Source organism: Lepisosteus oculatus, chromosome 8 (assembly GCF_040954835.1).
Source record: "Lepisosteus oculatus isolate fLepOcu1 chromosome 8, fLepOcu1.hap2, whole genome shotgun sequence".
NCBI classification, from domain to species: Eukaryota; Metazoa; Chordata; class Actinopteri; order Semionotiformes; family Lepisosteidae; genus Lepisosteus; species Lepisosteus oculatus.
Genome location: NC_090703.1, coordinates 39,975,309 through 39,991,847, shown reverse-complemented (window position 1 = coordinate 39,991,847; position 16,539 = coordinate 39,975,309). Strand labels below are relative to the sequence as shown.

The 16,539-nt window shown below is 40.4% G+C and overlaps 1 protein-coding gene across 1 annotated transcript in view; it reads left to right on the top strand.

Annotated features, from left to right (window-relative positions):
• The first annotated feature begins 4,169 nt into the window (after positions 1-4,169).
• clcn5b (chloride channel, voltage-sensitive 5b) overlaps positions 4,170-16,539 on the top strand; it is a 35,400-nt gene continuing 23,030 nt past the window's right edge. Inside the window, exons 1-2 of the mRNA XM_006632726.3 lie at positions 4,170-4,467; positions 9,516-9,676. Of these exons, the coding sequence (XP_006632789.1) occupies positions 9,532-9,676 (145 nt within the window). The 5' untranslated portion in view covers positions 4,170-4,467; positions 9,516-9,531. The remainder of the gene's footprint in view (positions 4,468-9,515; positions 9,677-16,539) is intronic.

The window sequence follows — 16,539 nt, the reverse complement described above, 5'->3', positions numbered from 1 at the left end:
GTCTATTATGCCCTCAATGTAACATTGTACCTTTGATGATTTGGCATACTTGAATTGTCTACCTATTTCTTAAAATTAATTTAACAGAAACACATTTAAAAAAAGCATTTTTGAAGGGTCCCATGTGGTCAAGCTTTGCCAGGAGACACCCACAACACTTTATGTAAAGAGGTGCTTTCGGGTTTCATGGCTACATACAGTACATCACTCTGCTCCATTGGCCAGCAGCCCTATCCCCCATGCAAGTCACAAGTGGCAACCCATTCAAGCTCAGCAGGGATGAGCCTGGTCAGTACATGGGAAAAGTAAGGCTGCTGCTGGAAGAGGGTTAGTGAGGCCGGTAGGGGGCGCTCACCCTGCAGTCTGTGTGGGTCCCAATGCTGCTGTATAGTGATGGGGACACTATACTGTAAGGAGGTGATATCCTTGAATGAGATATAAATCCTGACTTTCTGTGGTCATTAAAAACCCAGGGCATTTCTTGAAAAGAATAGGCTTCATGATTCTGTTCTCCTCCCCCCTGATAGCTGATGTGTGGTGAGTGTTCTGGTGCACTATGGCTGCCGTCGCATCATCCAGGTGAGGGCTACACATTGGTGGTGGTGGAGGGGATCCCCATTACTTGTAAAACGCTTTGAGGGGTGTGTACAGAAAAGCAGTATATAAGTGTTGGGAATTATAATGATTCATTATTATTATCACTCTCAGTTTCTAGCTGTGTCCCCATGTCCTTGCTGAGTGGTTGAATTTGATGTTGTCCCTTGTGAAAACATTTCGAAAACCGAGTCTAAATTCAAAACCCCATTTTGTCTGGTACATGTTTGCATTTCCATAGGGTTCAAAGGTGTCTGCAATGCTCTGTCTGTAGTTTGCTCTGTGTACAGCTGAGTAATATCACCTTCTGCGTGACGGAGCTGACAGCATTTGCTGGAAAAAACTATAGGCAACCAGACTGCAGATAGTCTGAACCAGTTCTTCAAGAAAGGAACCACAAATAATTGTGGTATTTAAAAACAAAACAGTTGATGTCTGTTATTTATGTCTGTTATTTATGCACAGTAAAGGTTTATTCCATGCTGAAACAAAAAAGAGACAACATTTTGGCTGTGGAGTCTTCCTCGGGTGACACCATTTATTCCTTCTTGAATTAGTGCTAATATTTCAACTCCATGCGTATCTTTGCAAGTTGTCAAATATTGCATGTACTTGAATCCAAATTTTAGAACTCTTAAGGCCTTTACTGGTAAAACTGTGGACCAAAGTGCCCCATAAGACAAAATTAAAACTCTGAGGAGTGCTGGGTAGGGCGAATTTGGTAAACGCAAATGATCTGTCCTGGCCTGAGAAATAACAAGATCCTTCTGGGAAAAGTGGCAATAAGTGTGTCTTTGATTTGATATGATGACGGAGTAGCAGCTGATAACAAATTTACAAAATCCCATTGACTTCCCTTCAAAATGTTCCCTGCAGACCTAATAATTCTGAAGCGTTTGTTTGACTACAGTTTCCTGTTTTGTTGCAGAGCAGTCTAAATAAAACAGAGTCAGACAGTTAAAGCAAGAGTGGGGAAGAGGCAGGAGACAGGAAATTAGTCCAGCTGGTTTTCAAAAGCTGATGAACGATGAAAAACATTTCGATGCAGCTTCAAATGCCAATATGAAGAAATAAAAGGGTCACTGTGTGGGAAAGCAAGGTCAGGGTGTTCAGGTGTCAGAGACAAAATGGGGATCTGTATGAAGTGAGAGATGAAAGAAACGCCAATGGAAGAGATTCACCTGCAGGACAATGCTTTTGCACTCTTCCTTTTTAAAAACACCACCTGCACACACTCTTACATTCATTACATACAGTATACTGTCAGTACAGCACAGTCTTGTAAGCAATGGAATGTATCTGGTCGCTCTTCTCTGGACTGATTCCAGAGGTATAGAGCAATATCTTCTTACTTAGGCCTGACAAGTGTGTTACAGTATACAGTACATCCATCCATTTTCTAACCACTTCTTCCAGTTCACAGTAATGGGGAGCTGGAGCCTATCCCAGCAAGCAACAGGCGCAAGGCAGGGTACACCCTGGGCAGGATGCCAGTCCTTCGCAAGGCACACACAAACGTGGAAAGGCACCCACTCACACCTAAGACCAATTTTGTGTGTTATACAATGTTAACATAAACCTTCCTTGATTTAAGTTATATGCTTTTAACTATATATTCAAACATGTTTTTGCCCTGTTTTATGGTTTACGGGTATTGTCTAGAAGATATAAATCATGAGTCAATAAAAAAAAACCTTTTAATGAGAAATTTCTTCACACTCAGTGTTTCCATATTTTCTGCATTTAACATCACTTTATTAGCCGTATACAATTTGCACAAGTTACAACCACAAGGTGGCAGCGTTTTCTTATTTCTTACTTGCAATTTTATGTTTGCGCAGCCATTCGGAACTCCCCTTGCGCTTTATCTGTGATTTATTTTACATCCAGGGAGTAAAAGCAAGCTGGTTACAACAGAGCTTGTGTATGTTTGCAACACTGAAGAAATAGTATAAATGCGTATCGACCTCCAGGTAGTCAATTGCAATGACAGATTACTGAAAATCAGTTGACAGAAATCAAATCACCGTTCACCACAGAATAGTAGTGCCCTTCAAGATTGCACGTTCTCTGCTGTTTTTCACTAATGGATATTACTACCCGTGACTTTGCAAGCGTTGTAAGTAGGAGTGGGATTGATTAAGAATGACAAAATCTTGATTCCATAAGAAGAGTTACAAATGAAAGTAGGCCATTCTAGAATCTGAGGTAGACCTACCTCGTCAAATACGTGGTCATCGATTCAATTTCAATGGTTTGTAGCAAACTGATAGAAGGATTTCATCCAGCTATTTCTTAAAAGAAGCCATGGCATTGATTTCAATAACATGGCCTGGTAGCTTGTTCCACACTCCCACACTCCTTTGGGTAAAGAAATGTCTCCTCTTCCTGGTTTTAAATGCAGTCTCACGTTGTTTCCTCTTGTGTCCGCTGGTTTGTGTTGAAGTTGTTAATGGCCCTGAGGATTTCGAATGTTTATATTAGGTCCCCTTGTAGTTCAACATAAAAAGGTTCAGTTACTTCAGGTTATCAGGGTAGGACAAGTCCCACAATGCATCTGTTTGTTCTTCTCTGGACTGATTCATGAGCAGCAACGTCCTTTCTATAATGTGGTGACGTAAATGACAATATTCTAAAAAAAAAGCCTCACTGTGCATTTTATCATTTTAAAGTCATATCTCTTGATTTAAATTCTACATTTTCACTATATACCGTATGCTAGTAAACTAGAGTTTAATAATTGGGAAAAAACATGATCAGTTATGACAGAAAACATTCATAACACCCTAGCCACAAACACCCTTACTTGTATGGCTGATTCATACACATTTAACAGCACAATCAGCTGTGACAGTCTCAAGCCAGATGTCAATGCTAATGTGTAAAAATCATAAGAAAGTCTAATAGTGTGCTTGCATTCTATATTACAACATGGTTTGGTAAGCAATAAATTAACCCTTCAATGGCCAGAATATACTGTAAACAGTAACTTCCAGATGCTATACCTGGCTGTCATTGGTTGAACAGCGTACTGTACTTCTGTTGTCGTTGTTCCTCTTACTTCCTATACACTACAAGACAGGTGAAATTTTTGTAAGCAATTGATAAAGGAAATGAAAGTTAAAATGCAAATTTCGCTACACTGACATTGTTACCTAAATTGTGCAAAGTAATGTGACAATATAGTAGACTAGGAAATACAGAATGATTAATTTGTGTCATGTTTCTTTGTAGTTAAACGTTTTTTCTCTTCGTCTTGCATTAAGTAGTACTTTATTAAGAAAGTTAGGAAATATTACCATGGTTTAGTTTTTATTTTATGCATTTCTTACTTGGAGCAACAAAACTAAGTTAATTTTCTACAAGTGGTCTCTGACTGTGACGTTAACCATTCCTCGGACACAACACAGTACTTTGAATTCGGACCCGATTAGAAAGTCAAACCAAAGCGTCATTTGTTCCTGTTCCTTTAAACGTTCTGAAGCCATATGCCTAAACTGCGAACGACAGCATTATGTTGGCATTCAGAGAAACCGATCTCTGCCTGACAGCTCCGATCGCCAGCTCTGTGATCGGCTCCCTGCCCTGACAGGAAACCCAGTGCAAATCCGCAAATCCCGCAAAGCCCTGCTGTACTCAGCCGAGAGGGGTTCCTCAGGAATTGGGACATCAATTCGTTATTGCCTAAGGAGGGTGTCGTTTTACCTAGCGACAGTCCTCAAAGTGGCCTGGAGACGGGAGGAAACACCTTCTCGGAAAGGAATATGATAGACATTTGTAAAGGCACCAGACAACGAGGATTGTGTCTTCTGCCTGCGGATCTGAAAGCCGAGTCACAAGACAGCAGGTTAACTCGCTTTGCAGGCCGGGCAGGTGGGTGGCTTCTCTCTCTGTTTCTGCAGGGGTGACATTTCAGACCTGAAATGTAAAGCAGGGGTCAACTGTTTTTCAGAATGATGACAAGTGGGATCACATCCCACGCTGAGTCCCTGCCCCGTTTGATTTATATTTTTTTTTAAAAAGCCCTGCAGTTATAGTGGCGTTAATGGTGTTTCAGGAAGAGCGAAGAAAGGTTCAAAATTGGGGACAACAGCTGCAAAGTAAATGGGGTTTTGGAAAGGGATCTTATTTGTAATTGTATTATTTTTTGCCGCTATCTGTGTTGTCTCCCTCCTTTAATTTCCCAGTCAGATTTCACGGGATTGTGCCTGCAGACAGCAGGTAGCCGGAGGAATCAGGCGTGTGGGTATCAGAGAGTTTACACAAGTCCTGGGCAGTCAGGGCTTTAAACTTTTCAGCTCTTGCTGGATCATCAACTGGCGTTTGTAAATTAGGATTCAATCCCTGCGGTGATTAACCCGTTTAACGTTACCCAAGTGCCCTACTGTAGGTATTGATTTGTGATTCATCAGGTGGTCTTTCGCCCTGTATTGATTATGTAAACTGTCCCTGCTGTTTTTCCGTGTGTGTGTGTTTGGAAATCTGTTCTTTGAGCTTGTGCTGTGCTCAAACGTGCGTGCGTGTTGGTGTGACATTTTCTACAGGCTATCCAGGCGCATGACACATTAATCATTGATAGGCTAGGCTTATACTGTACAAATGTGAGTTTATGCACAGAGAAAGGCAAATATTACGTTTGTGGTTACGTGTGAAGGAAAGCAGACACGGCGTCTCGAAAACGAGGATAGTAGTGCCTGTGTTACAGGTTACTGTGTTCAGAAAGTGGGTGTTTGAATTTGGTCTTGGGTGAAGATGGCCATTTGTGGCTCTTCATTCTGCGGAAGAGGCTGGGGGGAGTGACGCTGTGTCTGTGCGTTTTATCCGAGACTCGATGAACGCCGTTATCGCTGGCCTCGCTTAATGGGTAACTCGGATAATTCCAGTAGTTTCTACAAGTCTACTTGTTAAACTGGAGGTCAAAAACAAAAACACTGCCTTCAAGAAGGAACAGATTGTGAATTAAATCCAATCTTTGCGCGTTAGGCCCTTTCAAAGATATGAAACTTGTTTTACAGGAAACCAATGTTGCACTTTGGTTCTACGGAAAGAGTAAATTAAATAAAAACGTAACATCGTCGTTTTTAAAGTCGGAAGACTCGATTACAGTCTAACTAAATTATTAAAAGAGGACATGCTGCATCTTTATTACTGCCCACATAGGGTCATGTGGTTATGAAAACTTAAATGCTGTCTAATACTCCACTAAACCCCTTTTGGAAAACGGGAAAATTCCAGTAATTTCAAGTGGAATTTCATAATCTTCCTGTTGTTTTAAGCAGTGTACAGGTTCAGTTGCGTTGGTACATTTTGTTCACAAAATTAAATGGCTGCGATGCCTATGTAGTGTTTCAAGACTACACTACAACTTTACTGAAAAATTATATATTGTATAATGGTTCTGTGTTTTGTCAAGTGATATGTAACAGCTGATACAGTAAAAAGAAGTTAGTGGTCGTAATCTCACGGAGTTGATTATGTTTTCTCTCTGAATATCTTACTCTAAACATTCATCTTGTAGCCTACTGTCACTTTGTCCGGTGCTGTTTATCAGCAACATGCATCTAGTTTGGCCTGGAATGTGCAGTAGTTGTAACTGCATGGTACAAGGTTGCTGTTTATTGCCCAAAATAAAGTGTTTTGTTTTATGGGTACAGAATACCCAGGCCTATCAGCATCAGATGTTGGTTCATAGTTTGTGCACACAGGTTACTGATTCAACTAGAATTTGGTGGAGCTCCTCTGTCATACTTCACTGAGCGTTTTCCAGATGAATGTACATTTTGGTTGTTTTCATCCTGGTCTTAAACGCGTCCCTCCATTTTCTAACCGCGTTATATAATTCAAGGTCATGGGTGATTCTTTGCCTATTCCAGCAAGCAGTGGGCAGAAACCAAGATACACCCTAGACAGGACACCAGTTTATCTTAAACCTTAGTGCTGCATAAGATCCCATTAATCACCCAGCATTGCAGAGTAGACTAGAAAAGATTGTAGATGTCCTTGCTATGATTTAGATCTCACTTAATGGAGGGAACTGGAAATGTGCATTGCTTAATAATAATAATACATTAATATCAGATGTCACACAAGGATTGGATTTGCGTAACATCTGTATGTGTCCACTGGCTCAGGTAGTTTGCAAACATGGTATTAATGTTCACTTACTAAAGTGGCTGTTTTTCCATCTGTACAGTATGGTAGCTGTTCGCTCCTGTCTTACTCAGGCAAGTGCAGAGATGCCTATACACCCTGTTAGTTCCTGCTGTAATGTTTTGCTAGCTAGAGGTTTAAAGTCTGGTCTTAAGCTGTGGTGAACTGAGAACTGAGCTATCCAAAATTTAATAAGACTTAAATGTCACCATTGGCTCACAGTGGAATTTAGTGATACATTTAAAGCTATACATTTACAGCTATACTATACATCCAAATTACATCTGTACCATAAACTGCTATGGTATAGCTTTTACCTTTGCCTTTGGCCTTTTACCTATGTCCAGACTGAAGTGTCATGCATTCAGCTATTGAATCTTTTCTTATTTAGAACCAAGGCTGGCAAATGACCTTCTGAAGGTCATAAGGGATAAGAGTTAAGTCAAGACTTTGGTGGGAAAAAAAATAAAACGTATTTTTGTACTCGCTTTTATAATTGGGATTTGTTACTCTTGTTGCTTGTTTTATACTTATTATTCTCTTATTATTGTTTATTGATGATTTCAATTAATTCTCTTAATTAAGCAATTTGAGATAGTGTACATGAAAGATGCAATGTAAAATAGATGTTCATCCTCAGTACAAGTGTAGGTCAGTAGGGCCACTGTTGTCAGAGCCTCCAATACAAATAGCAATTTGCTGTGCCTCAGATCTCTCTCAGTTTGCTGAGAAGCACATTCAGACATGAATTAATGTGGAACAGAACTACTCTATTAAAGCTTATAACCTCATTATTCTGAAAAGGTTAGTCAGCACTTCTGGGAAAAATAATCCAAACAGGATTTAAGATTAGGAAGTTTCTGTATATTTCCAGCAGGAAATACAGGGCCCACGTCTGAATGGCAGAGATGGTGGAATGCATCACTGATGAGGATAAACATCGTAACTGAAAGCCTTGCAGAAGATGAGCACACTAGTACAGTGTAGTTTGTAAATACCACATCATGTTTTTAAGCAAACACAGTAGCTTCCCAAAAAGTGTTATAGGAACAAATAAACCACAAGTTCTCAATACCAGTGTCTAAGGAGGAACCATAACAAAACAGAAGTCACAGGATAAGACCCATCAGAGGTCTGTAGGAAAGCCCGTTTCATATTTGAATGGGATGTTGGTTAATAATAAATGTTCTTCCTTGTCATATCTGTAAGAACAATGTCTTCCTCCCTTAGCTAACTGGCAAAACTCTAGTAATGACTTTTTTTCCTATCCAATTAGGAGTTTTGTACTTGTTTTAAGTAATAACTGATGTTTAATTAGGGCTATTGAAATAACTGCTTACTTTTGCTTTGGTCAAAGAAGCTTGTACACATTAGTAAGACAACTGTGCTTTAAAAGGGTTAAATTAACATAAGCACAGTTTCAGCTGTTGACAATGATCATTAGTTTGAATTTCTGTGTTTGTGTACAACAGTTGAATTAAAATGTTTTTGTAAAATTATATTAACATAGTAATTAAGCCTGGATCTCATTTTGTGACATTTTTGTCTTCTTGTACACACTACTACTACACTCTAGTTTAAAACATTTACAGATGTCAAATTTCAATGTTAGTGTATGGTGAACAATGAGTATGATTGTTATCCAGTAAAGACACTGGTTAAAAACACTGGACAAAATTTTAGAGAGCTAACAGTGAGAAAGTAAGTGTGTAGGTTTTTACCTTAAATGCATACATTATATCAGGTTAAAGTGTATTTAACCCCAAGCTTCTCTCCCTGTCTGTGTGTCTCATGGAGAGCAAGTTGGGGTATGTGAAAAGACAAATTCCTGATACAAGAAATTGTATGTGGTCTAAAAAGTGATCTTATCTTATTTGGTCTTATCTATGTTTTTCATAAAAGAACAAAGCCAGCTTTTAGTGAGGTTACTTATATTCATTTTCAGATTACTTAATTTAAATTAGTCTAAACAGTTGGTTTAATTTAATTCTCAGGAACATCAATGTATAGTAGCAGCAGTTAATAGGAGGGGTATGTTGCAATTGGGATCATTTCTGATGCAAGCTGGGGAATGCAAAGTTACAGCAGTCCTGAATTACTGACTGTAAGATCTGCACACTATAATTTACCTTTTTGGGGGCAATTCATTCCAGTTCATACTTTTTTTAAGATGTAAAAGAAGAAAAAACACAGAAACAACTAGATATTCTTATTCCAGATCCTAGCAGACATCAGACATCTTAAAATCCAGTCTGTTAATGCAGCACACAAGTTATCTCTTGTGTCACAGAAATGTGGCTGCCCACATGATTTGTGCGACATTAGATTTTTTTCATATAGTAGTTGCCCACTAGTCAGTCCCCTTGATCCCTTTCCTATATCACTCTAAAGCATTTAAACCGGTGTTTAAGACCATTCCTGTGGGTAAACCATGAGGCAAAGACAGATGTGAATCTGCATTTTCTGTTAGGACATCTGATCCTTGGCAAGTGCTCCAACATTTGGAGTGTGAGAGAGAATTGTGGAAGACCAAAGATCATTAGGTAAACTCAAAAAGACCACATAACCTTCTTAAAGACCAAAAAGACCTCTGAACCTCCTATCCCCCTTCAAAAGATAGGCAGTGAATTATTTAGGATCCTTCAGTAGAAACGTTTAGGTACCTTTGTCTAAAGTTCTGTGGCTAGGGACAGCTGCTGCTGTAAAGATAGGCACCTGTCGCAGAAGTCTCTACCAGGTTTCTGTACAGTAACTGGTGGGGTGTATTACAGGACTCTGCTGCTGACTATGGACAACCAAGGGTACTGCGGCGAGAGCTTCAACAGCCTGCAGAGTGGCACAAGTGACGAAGACATGGTGGAGATTGCTGGAGCCACTCTGGACTTCTCCGTCACGGATGATGTGCCTCCTCTGGACAGGGAATATGCTGGAGGTATGCCTTCTTTTCCTAGAACACCAGTGACATAGGCCCCACGCTGTGAAAAGAAAAAAAGAGCTGCGTCACCGTGCTCCCAAAATTGGATGGGTTTGCTCCATGGTACAATCTCCACCACTAAGAAGTAACCTAGTAAATGTTGTCAATTCACAAGTAGATGGCTCAGTGTTCCTACTATTACATAAATAATAATATCTTATTCAGACTTGATTGAGCGGATGTGTAGAGAATGATTGTTTCTAAATATTGTTGGCTTGATAAGTTGCCTTTGTTTATGTGAAATTCAATACAAGTGCCATGGGTAAAGACAGTAGTTTTGTTCGCAGTGTTTAGCTTAGATTTATTAATATTAGGGTTGATAGATACATTTGATTTCTATATGATGCCTTCAGGAATGTGTATCCTTTGTATTAAGCTGGTTCTTTTTAAAAACAGGAAAAAAAGTCTATCTGCAAGGTGCAATCTGTTTGTAATTGCAAAAAGCAATTGAAGAACTTAATGAAGTGTAATGCTCTGCATTGTCACTTGTACAATTGTGATGCTTATGCCGTTCCTCTCCATCTTGACAAGCACATGTAGAGGCTGACTTCTATATCAATCAGCCAGTGTTATCAGTCTGTATTCCTCATGAATATCAGTTTAACATGGAATGATAAGAATATGTTTTAGAAAACTGTATTCCTCCTTAAGAGTCCCAAGAGGCTTTGCATGTAGGATGGATCGATAGCCCATACTGGGTGATACACTGTAGCCAGTCTAAACTATCAGCCCCACTACACAACAGCTCAGAGGGAGGAGTGAGGTCAACATTGTGAAGTCAAAGGTCAGCCGCCTTGTGTGTCTATTAACAGTGGTCTTGTCTGGGGGCTATCTCCAGGCTTGCAGTAGGCTGTTGATGATTGTATGCAGAGTACTGGTGAGATTAATAATAATAATTAATAATTGCTTACATTTATATCGCGCTTTTCTTGACACTCCACTCAAAGCGCTTTACAGGTAATGGGGACTCCCCTCCACCACCACCAATGTGCAGCATCCACCTGGATGATGCGACGGCAGCCATAGTGCGCCAGAACGCTCACCACACATCAGCTTTCAGTGGGGAGGAGAACAGAGTAATGTAGCCAATTCATAGATGGGGATTATTAGGAGGCCATGATTGGTAAGGGCCAATGGGAAATTTGGCCAGGACGCCGGGGTTATACCCCTACTCTTTACGAGAAACGCCCTGGGATTTTTAATGACCACGTCTCATCCGAAGGACGGTGCCTGTTTACAGTATAGTGTCCCCGTCACTATACTGGGGCATTAGGACCCACATGGATCACAGGGTGAGTGCCCCCTGCTGGCCCCACTAACACCTCTTCCAGCAGCAAACTTAGTTTTTCCCAGGAGGTCTTCCATCCAGGTACTGACCAGGCTCATACCTGCTTAGCTTCAGTGGGCTGCCAGTTGTGAGTTGCAGGGTGATATTAAGATTAGCCAAAGTGTCCATCTAAAAACAAACCAGGAGCCTCCCGTCTCCAACTGCTCAGGACACTGCTGGATTCACTGTTTCATGATAGACGTTGGAGTTGCAAATGTGGTCTACCCATTATCCGTACCATTAATCTAAAGCTTCCAATTATTGAAGGCAGCTCAATGGTAGTTAGTCAAGCTGCAGGACACTTTTGTGAAACTGGAGAACGAGATGTATTTGATGAACAATTTCATACATTAACACCGTATGTATTCGTTTTTTAATATTTACCTCATTCAACATAGTAACTGCTATGTTGTAGGATTGCAGGCAAAGTAGATGTTGGATTTTGCCATTTCAGTGTTGATGGCACAGATTTGTTTAACATTATTATGAGTCCAAGGAGCAATGCATCTTGGCTGTAGAACTGCTCCTGGTGTACAGTTCATGAATGTTTGCTGCAGGGTCTAGTCCACTGAAACAAGCAGCAGATGCAGACCAACAGTGCAGCCTGGTCTCACATGGTCTCACACTGGGACGGAGCAGTGGCTCTGTGGCTAAGGATCTGTGCCTGTGGCTAGCTGTTATGTTAGCTACAGTATGCTATGCTGTTACAATGATCTGGTCACATTTACAAGTGCACTGTTATACAGCGGTGGCTCTGTGGCTAAGGATCTGCCTGTGGCTAGAAGGTTGCCGGTTCAAATCCCGCGGCTGGCAGAGGAATCCTACTCCGTTGGGCTCCTGAGCAAGGCCCTTAACCCCAACTGCTCCAGGGGCGCTGTACAATGGCTGACCCTGCGCTCTGACCCCAAGCTTCTCTCTCCCCACCTGTGTTTCTCATGGAGAGCAAGCTGGGGTATGCGAAAAAATAATTCCTAATGCTAGAAATTGTAAAGGGTTAATAAAGTAATGTTGTTGTTATTATTATTATTATTATTATTATTATTATTATTATTATTATTATTATTGATAGTCATGCTCAAGCTTGCTGAGGACTCTGTATCATCACAAACAGCCCTGATGTTGTCTGTCAGTGTCAGGCATTTGCAGTAAACTGGTGTTATGGTTAACAGAATTGAAGGCAACCTTGAGATCAGTGTAGGGCACTGCCTAATTAGTGTGGAAGAGACCAGTGCTATCAGGGTTGGAATGTGTGGATGTGGAACTGTTTTGTTGTCTTATCTTTGATTCTGGCCAGCAGAACTGAGGCCAATAACTTTTCAGGGATGGAAAGTGTCAAACTAGGATATTTCTATTTACTGTGTCTGTCCTTAGCCTTTTTAGAATAAATATCCTATTTAAATCTGCTGGTTTAATGCCTGGTCTGACCCTGATTAACCTGATGATGATGGCTGATCCTTCAGGCTTCAACATTTCTGCCAAGATGGATAATATGTACTGTATAACAAGTGTCATGAAAAAATATGTTGTGTATATACAGCATGTATTGTGCATTCTTATTGCATGCACATTGTTTTTCTCATGCTCATAAAATGTAGAAATCTGCTTATAGTATATGGGTCTTGAAAATCTCAGTTAAAAGTGATGAGTGTTTATGCAGATTTCTTTTTCAACAACACAATATGAAGAGAAACAGAAAGCTGATAGATTCTTTGAGTTTATAGGAAAAACTGTGGAATTGAAACCTAGGGAAGATATGCTCAGGCTTTACAATGTACTAGTAAGAGCTCAGATCTCATTTGAATATTGTTCCATTTTAACCAGTATGCAACACCAGAATACAGCCTGGGAAAATACCATTAGACCACAGTGACGTAATGCTTTTGAGTTAGTGTAGCCCCTTTAATACCTGTCAGCTGTCTGCTGGCACTTTGTTACTGATGCTTCTAGTGTTGCTGTACTTAGAAGCGGATTTCATGTGTTTCTTCTGTGTAGTGTCAGCCTGGGCTTTGTTTTTCAAATCTAGAATCAACTTTTTTGTTACACCTGCCACATTTGGAATAGAGAGCTCTGTGTGTTTCACATCCCAGCGCTCAACTGCAGACCCCATGACCGCACACGTTGGAGACAGGAAGTCTAGGCGGACTCCTCTGACACATACACCGATTGAGCCACTTGTCTCTTAATGCCTACCAGACATTCAGTGCCACTTGGAAAGTCCCTCACTGCCAAGTGCCAAAGAAGTCAGAGTCGAGAGAGAGCTAACCTTTCCCATTTTCCCCTCAGTGGTGTTCTACCACCTGTGCATCATCACTGGAGGAATGTGACCCAGGTTTGAACCCTGGCTCTGTTCACCTGAACCCTGTGTTCAGGTGAGCACCTCTACTCACGGAGCCACCTAGGAGGCCCTGCTCTGATTTTTCAAAATCCCACCCTTTTTCTTGATCCGAAAAAGGATCTCAGTTCCCTGACAGCTTTCCGATGAGCCAGAAACAGCTGATGCCAATCTGTTCTGTTCTGCGGACATTTTCTGGGAAAAGAGTGTGGATATTTAGCACTCGCAAAACCATGAAATGTAATTGACCATTGCAGTTAGAGTGGGAGCTGCTCTTGAAGTTACAATCCACACCACATCCCTTTGGCAAGAGACCCTGTGCATGTAGGAGAACTTATAAAGGAAAATATATTTGATAGGGAAATATGCACCCACAGAGCTGGAATGAAATGAATCTATTACAAATAACAGGCTTTGTGAACGTTTTGGAAGATATGCCTATACATTTTGGCCTTTAAGATTATTTTTAATTGCCTGGGTTCCTGTGGATTGGTCTATTAGAAACAGCTGTGTGTCTGTGTGAGGAAGCCAAAGCTCAATATGTGGTGAATTTGATAATCCATCCTGCATATGCAGAGTCTATAATACAGAGTTTTAACCCTTTTGCCCTTTTTATTTGTATTTTCACTGCGTTACCATGTTGTATTCCTAATTTCTAAAGTACTGCAAGACTCCAGATTTTGGTCTTCTTGTACTATATACTGCAAAGTTCAAATGTTGAGACTTGATTATTACTGTAAATGTTTTTATATTTTAACAGTTTGAATTACAGGAAGGACAAAAAGTAAAAGCTAGGAAACAGGAGTTATATCAAAGTCAGTGAGGGTCTGAGAGGATCAGCTCATCATTGGATTCTAGGCTAATAAACAGTTGTTAAGCATGGTTTAAGGGACTGCAGCACAGTTTTCAGTGGATCAGAGGGGTAAATGGACAAATTTCCTTTGCTTTTGTGTCCATGTGAGTTTTAAGTGTAAAGATATCAGAAGGTAGTACATTTGTGACCCAAATTGGTGTTGTGTCAACCAAGATGACTGGTAGGTCCTGCAGTTTCAAAATCTCTTTCAAATTATGAACTGCTGTACCAATTGAATTAAAACCTGACAGAATTCATTACATCAAAGCTGGCTGAAATTAGTATTGGTTGCCTTCAGCCGCAGGCATGAACAAACTTCTTTTTATTTTGCAAAGTGGCTCATCTGTTGAAATCCTCATGCCAGAGAACCAGCTCCAGTACTCCTGGCCCATTGATAGAAATGTCATGGGACAGGGACAGCGGACATCAGCCTCGTCTGAGCAGCTAGACAGGTGTCCTTCTACAGTTTGTGTTTGTGGGTCCAGTGTTGTCCAGTGATGGTATGGAACTAAGCCTCTAGTACCTACAGAACTCAGCTTGTGCTGTTTGATGACAATGTGACTGCATAGTTCTACATTGATCAAGTCCTGGCCTATAATTAACTGCCCTTCCTTTGGGCTCATCCCAACTTCACAGCATTTCAGCAAGACAACGCATGTCTTCATGCTACTCGTGTAATAACAGCTTTCTTGACTGATGACGAGTGCCCCAAGTGCCCCAGTGAACATTTTAGTAATGAGCTGGGGTGACATCAGGCAACCAGGAAAACCTAGAGACCATTGAACAGTCACATGTTTGTCTGGGCTCTACGAGAGAATCCCACAAGACAGCATGTGCAGCCTTTCCAATAATGGCCATACATTCATCTGACCTACAGATGACTCCCCTGAATACAACGTAATGGACTTAACTTGAACTTTGTCATATTCATTCAGTAAAATGTCAATACACACCTGATACAAAAAGATTGTTGTTGTCCTCCTGTACTTTCATGATTCATAGGTGATATATTCCTTTTAATGCTCAGTACAAATGTATTTTGTACTAGCTTGTACAATGAGAAATGACAGCGATAAAGCATTATATCCTTAACAGTCTTGTTAAACAGTTCCTTAGAAACTAATGAGGTCACAGTCCTTCCAAAACCGTATTTGCCTATTAACTGTTAACTTGGAGACTTCCTGTTTTTTTTTTGTGTGGAAGTTTTGTTGTGGGTGACCCACACTTCTTCCCTTCTTGTGTGTCCTGTGAATACCGCTGTATCACGGTTCCCTGTAATGCAATGAATCATCCTTGCTTGTACCATGTTGCAATGAGTCTAGGACCACATACTATATACTGCTTGAAGAAGCTGCTTATCATTATGCATCTTCCACACTGTGTGTCAAAGCAATAAAAAGGCAAATAAAATATGAGGATTTATGATCAGAAAGAAATAATTAAAGTCGAGATGAAGTTGATGTATGTTCAAATTGTGCAATGCATGAGTAAGTCATTATTTAGCATATTGCAAGGTGTATACGAACTCTCTTAAAAGTATTTACTTTTTGTAGAAAATTGTAATGTATTCTAGTGACTTGGTTGCGTTAAGAAAAATCAAATAATCAAGTCAACCACAAGACTCCTTAAATTGTCAGAGAGCTATGACTGTGCCGCGGAATATTGATTTGACCACCGAAGCAACACTCTAAACCCTCCCTCCACCAGCCCCAGGTCTGAAGCAGCACAAAGCTCCACATAAATTATGTCAAGATGGGACAAGATCCAGTGTTATGTGGGGGAGGGAGGGGGATTCACAGGCTGCAAATGCATGTGCAGCAAATTTGTGACCATAATCAGATCCCTTCAACCATTTCTGCTTTTATGAAAGGCCGAGATTGCGGTTAACAATTAGCAAGAGTACTAGGACAGATAAAGGAATAGCTTTTCTTAGAATAGTACACAAAGACAGGAACTTAATTTTTTTAACTTAATTATCTTACTTAACAGTCCTTAAGTGTGCAAAGAAGTACTTACAGTGCTCCAATAACAGATCATACCCATGGGACGAGAAAGTGTCTCTGTGAAGAAAATGTACAGTAAGGGAAAACATTGATGAGGGGGATTTTTTTAAAGCCGAATTTGTATTGTCTCAGGGCGTGTTTTCATGTGTAATATCTTAATCTCTATTCCAAAAAGTTAACAACTGCTCAAGAGTTGTATGAAGTCAGAAAGAAGAAGCCGATCTCTTTGTTTTGTCCCAGAAATCCAGTCGCTTATGCAATGTGTACACAACCTTGCTCTCCAGGGGGTGCCATTGACATTGTAGA